Source organism: Aptenodytes forsteri, unplaced genomic scaffold (genome assembly GCF_000699145.1).
Source record: "Aptenodytes forsteri isolate BGI_AS27 unplaced genomic scaffold, ASM69914v1 Scaffold9, whole genome shotgun sequence".
Lineage (NCBI taxonomy): Eukaryota > Metazoa > Chordata > Aves > Sphenisciformes > Spheniscidae > Aptenodytes > Aptenodytes forsteri.
The window spans coordinates 524,664-529,770 of record NW_008796217.1 but is presented as its reverse complement, the minus strand read 5'-3'; the positions used below and the strand labels follow the sequence as shown (position 1 = coordinate 529,770).

Below are 5,107 nucleotides of genomic sequence, written 5' to 3'. Positions count from 1 at the left end.
GCGCTGATCCCCGCGGCTGACGTGAAGGTGGAGGTGCTGCAGAAGCCGTTCCTCTGCCACAGGAGGACCAAGTGGGGGGACATGATGCTGGTTCACTACGAGGGCTACTTGGAGAGGGACGGCTCCATGTTTCACTCCACGTAAGTAGCTCGCCCCGGGCGGCGCGCCTTCGGGCAGGCTGGTGGCTAAGCTTGCGCGGGGAAATACATCTGTATATATGTATATTAATGTAGGTGATTTCCTAAATGTGGACCCCTTACAGTGGCCCGCAGTCTATCTGCGAAATAGCTCTCTGAGGAGTGTTTTGTTGAGGGCGGATGGCTTTTTATTTTATTTTTGCAACTACCCCTCCCTCCAAAAACGCCCCAAACTTGCGTTTACCAGTGTGCAAGGAAACAAAAGCAATGCATGCATGTTCATAGCGTGCCCTAGATTTTATTTGTTACTGAATTAAAATAGCTTAAATAACGCTGCACAAATTTGTGTATGGGACCCTTTCCACCGCCACCTATTTTCAGAAAGTTTGGTTTGCCTTTATACTTCGACAGTTTAGGAAGCACTGACTCACAACGCTGTTGAAGACGAACACTAACAGTAAGCTTATCTCCTTTCCCTCTGCCAGATTGCTGCTATAAAATAAATCTTGTTTAGCTTTTGTTTTCTTGTTAGTCTGTAGAAAGTAGAGCCGTGTGGTCTTTGTTAAAAGATGGGGATGTTAGGCATCCTCTTCTGCAATTCAGACACAGGTTTTGGTATATGATCTCAGCGGTTTAATGAGTCTTCTGCTATGCATGGATTTGTCTGGTTTCTAAAGCAAACTTCTAGGGTAAGTCTGCCTCTAATTCAAAAAAAAACCACGTTATATATATCCTTACACTACTGGCAGCACAAGGATACCTTTTCATTACTGAAACGGCATATTCTTCACCTGCCCCCGACCAGACAAATCAACATACCAGAGCCACAGTAATGCAAGTAGGAGGAAGAGCCAGAAATTCGGAGGGAGTCTGCTAACAGCCTGCAACGACTTGCTAATGTTGCCTTTCCTATAAAACATCAACGATGTGCTAATAGTGGGAGACAGCAAAATGCTCAAGTATCTGTAGGCTATGTCTGAAGTCTACTTTTGTGGAACATATTTAAAAAAAAAAAAAGACAATGTTTTGCATATTTATGCTCTTGCAGACAATTTAAACTAAAATCTCACTAATTTTCTCTTGTAGTTAACCTGCCTCTCTAAAAGGAGTTCTAGTGACACTCTTAAGTTTTTGCTGCTGACTAACTTCTGTAAGTGCTCTGTTTTCTTCTTAAGCACCTTTCCTGCACGACTAGTAAATCGAGCTTTTAAATTCTGTGTCTGTCAGTAGAGTGAAAGTAGTCCGGGTGTACCACCTGGTTAAATTGGAAAAGGGGCTTGTCTGCCTATTTTAAACTTGAATGTTTTGCATGCATTTTTTTCTGTTTTTCTAGACTATCTGTTGTGTAGTTGTTTTTTTTCCTAATGGCTTTTTTTGGAAGAGATGTGGCTGATTTTTTTTCTAAGCATTTTATAAGGTACATTGTAATCATGACCAAGCTGGTTCTTGATTTGCAATTTACCAAAGAATATGCATGGCCTTGAATGTAGACTTTTTTTAAGTAGAAATGCCTTTCTGGTCTGATCAGTTTCAAAGTGGAAATAGGTTATCAGGGAAGTGAAGGTGTGGGGATCCAGGTTGCTGAGTGTTGTCATATACGCACCATGGAGGAGATGTTTTATTTTTTTCCACTTCTTAAGGAACCTTGTCATGCAAGGCATAAGTTTTAAAGACTTTAGAAGTCTAGGTCTTTCATTTAAGAAATGCCAAGGTGCCAAATAGCGGTGTGTTTTTAATCATATATCTATGCTGTGAGCATCTTCCGTCTGCTCCATGTGCAGAATGTTTATGGAACTTGCTGTCTACAGACTAAGTGGTTTATTCCATTCTTTTCCAGTCACAAGCATAACAATGGTCAACCTATGTGGTTTACACTTGGCATAAGGGAAGCTATCAAAGGATGGGACAAAGGTTTGAAGGACATGTGTGTGGGAGAGAAGCGGAAGCTAACTATTCCACCAGCCCTTGCTTATGGAAAAGAAGGGAAAGGTAAAACACCTGAAGTCCTTCCCATACTTTAATTGTCTTTAATCTCTCTATTTTACTGTTCTTGGCCTAAGAGGTTAGCAGGCTTTCAAGCTTTCCAGGCTGATTCCATTAAATAAGAAAAATTGATGGCGTCAGGTGCTCTTCTCACAAATTTATTTTCTGCAGAAATAACCATTAAGTAGTTACATGGTGAATGCAGGAAAAGACAGGAATTGATGGTAGCTGCTGTGCTGTATGCTCTGAGTGTCTTTTCTGTTAGTGCTGTGCTCAACAGTGCTCTGCTTTTTTTTTCCTTTCCTTTTTACAGTCAAGCTGGAAGTGGTTGCTTAGGTAACAGTTGGCTTTTTGGCTGTTGCATCTGTGTTTGTGGTAATACTTCATGAATGTGCATGTGCAAGCCTTGTTCTTGTTTGCAGGTTTCTTTTAGAACCTGAATAATTTCCCTGTACTGCTGCCCTACCAGTTCTTAGCTGATACAGTGAAAAGTCACCATTTGTTTCCATATAGGGACATTTAATTCTTTTCCTCTTTTAGCTATTTTCAGTTTGGGCAGTGGTCCCTATTATCCACAGTAGGATATGCTGGTACATGGACAGTCATGCTGGCATCCACTGATAATGTATTGAATGATGTACAGACAGATAAAAACATTGTTTGTAGTGTTTTCTCAACCTGTCTACTACTGATGGTGTTTGGGCGTTTTCCTTTCAAACATTTCCAGATTCCTATTTTAACGGGAGGGCCAGATCTGCAATTTGCAGTTAAATGAGTGACAGTTTGAAAGATGCAGGAAGGTTACTTTTTCTGCTTATGGGGTTTGTTTTAGTTAACTTTTTTGAGCAATTATTAGAATATTTTTGTCATGACAACAGTTATCACAAATGACCTAAGGTAATGCAAGCTTTCAAAGCAAAAAGGATAAATGTCTTGGAAGGTATAATCCTTCCTGCTACTGTCCTCTCCCTTTAATCTAAGACCATTTTAAGAATGAGTGTTTACATGTCTGTATCTTCTGGCAAGTAGGGCTGAACATAGGCTAAGTAGTACTCCATACATACAAGCATATTCCATACCCTCCTTTCTTGAAAGTATCCTTTTAAAACATCTATTTCTAGAAGCCGTGGTTTGGAGTTCAAGAGATAGTATTAGAAGTAATCACGTTTCTAGTAGAGAACAGGGAACCTGTGGTGGTCAGTTAGTCGACCATATGCAGGGCACAGCTGTAAACTTCTCCACGAAAAGATACTAAATGTTGCAGCACTCAGGTAGTCATCACAGGCCTAATTGCCTTGATTAATATGTAAAGCAGTACAGTTGTTCTTCAAAGACTTGCAAGCTTCACCTCGTGTGTTTAGTGCAAGGCTGAACAAGTAAACACTGCTAGCTGCTGTAAGAAATTACTTGCTTTAGGAAAACTTTGAAGTATTTGAACATAATTATGTTGCTATCTTCACATGATGCCCTTGAAGACAGAATTATTCCACATTCTTCACGCTTTCCTCTGAATGCACATAATTTCACTAGCCTCCCACCTGGTCCCTTGCTTGCTGTCTGACTTGAATGATGAGTCAGATGCCTTTTTCTGTAACACTCTGAAAAATTACCTGTGTTCCAAACTCTAAGCAGGCCACCGTGCCCTGTATTTCCAGAAGTTTCTGCACATTTATTCATCCCAGAAATGTACAAGCCCATTTGTTGCTGCAGCTCAGGGTGTATTTAACACCATAGCTCCAAAATAGTAGGTGTGGATTAGTTTGGGGTTTTTTCCCTATCTTCTTAAGGCACAGGAATATTTTCTTGGGGTGCTGCCATCCAATATAGAAATATATTTGGTCCTATTCAGCCTCTCTATATATAAGGAGCAAAGTGTTGTACTAGAAGGTCTTTGACAGTAGCTTCAGCCATCAGCGTGAAGGCATATCACACCATTGTAAAAGCCAATGCCTGATAAACTGAAATTAGGGGGGGGCGGGGAGGGGATGGTCTTTGGCACTATTAGGAAATTATCAGTCTGTTCACTTGCATCAAAAATGGAATGATGCCAACACGTCTTTTTAGCAGATTTATACACTTAGCTTCTGCTGTGTATTTGGAAATAGCTCAGTGCTTTGTGTGACAGTCCAGAGACAGCTATGGGATACTGACAGCATTGCTGCCCTTCTGTCATTCTCTGCAAGAAGAGTTTTTCCAGTGGCAGAATAGCGGGTACAAGGTGTCAATTGGCAGTGGAGAGGAATTTGGAGACTGGTGGGGTTATGGTGTATCAGGGGGACTGATCTCTACCTTCTTGCTACCCTGTCCATCTATCTTGGCTGTATGTTGCAGTAGTGGCCACCTGGCTGGCTGTACTGTCTCCTTCACTGTTTTGCACTAGCACTCTGTCTGGCTCTGACCATGAAAGAAAGATTCAAGAACGTTGTCTCACAACCCTGTGATGACGATTGCTGAATATGAGCTCATATCAACATATACTAGTCTCTAACAAAACTAGTTGCATCTAAAGTTGCATATGTGCTGTAAGGGCTGCTCAGGGTCCAGGCTATGCTCTGAAATAGAATCATAGAATCATTAAGGTTGGAAAAGACCTCTAAGATCATCGAGTCCAACTGTCAACCCAACACCACCATGCCCACTAAACCATGACCCTAAACACCTCATCTACACGTCTTTTAAATACCTCCAGGGATGGGGACTCAACCACTTCCCTGGGCAGCCTGTTCCAATGTTTAACCACTCTTTCAGTAAAGAAATTTTTCCTCATGTCCAATCTAAACCTCCCCTGGTGCAACTTGAGGCCATTTCCTCTCGTCCTATCGCTAGTTACTTGGGAGAAGAGACCAACACCCACCTCGCTACAACCTCCTTTCAGGCAGTTGTAGAGAGCGATGAGGTCTCCCCTCAGCCTCCTTTCCTCCAGGCTAAACAACCCCAGTTCCCTCAGCCGCTCCTCAGAAGACTTGTTCTCCAGACCCTTCACCAGC

The 5,107-nt window shown here is 41.8% G+C and overlaps 1 protein-coding gene across 1 annotated transcript in view; it reads left to right on the top strand.

Moving 5' to 3' along the window:
• The first annotated feature begins 6 nt into the window (after positions 1–6).
• The window catches only part of FKBP14 (FK506 binding protein 14), an 8,224-nt gene continuing 3,123 nt past the window's right edge, over positions 7–5,107 (top strand). The window contains exons 1-2 of the mRNA XM_009288641.2: positions 7–140; positions 1,975–2,126. Of these exons, the coding sequence (XP_009286916.2) occupies positions 82–140; positions 1,975–2,126 (211 nt within the window). The 5' untranslated portion in view covers positions 7–81. The remainder of the gene's footprint in view (positions 141–1,974; positions 2,127–5,107) is intronic.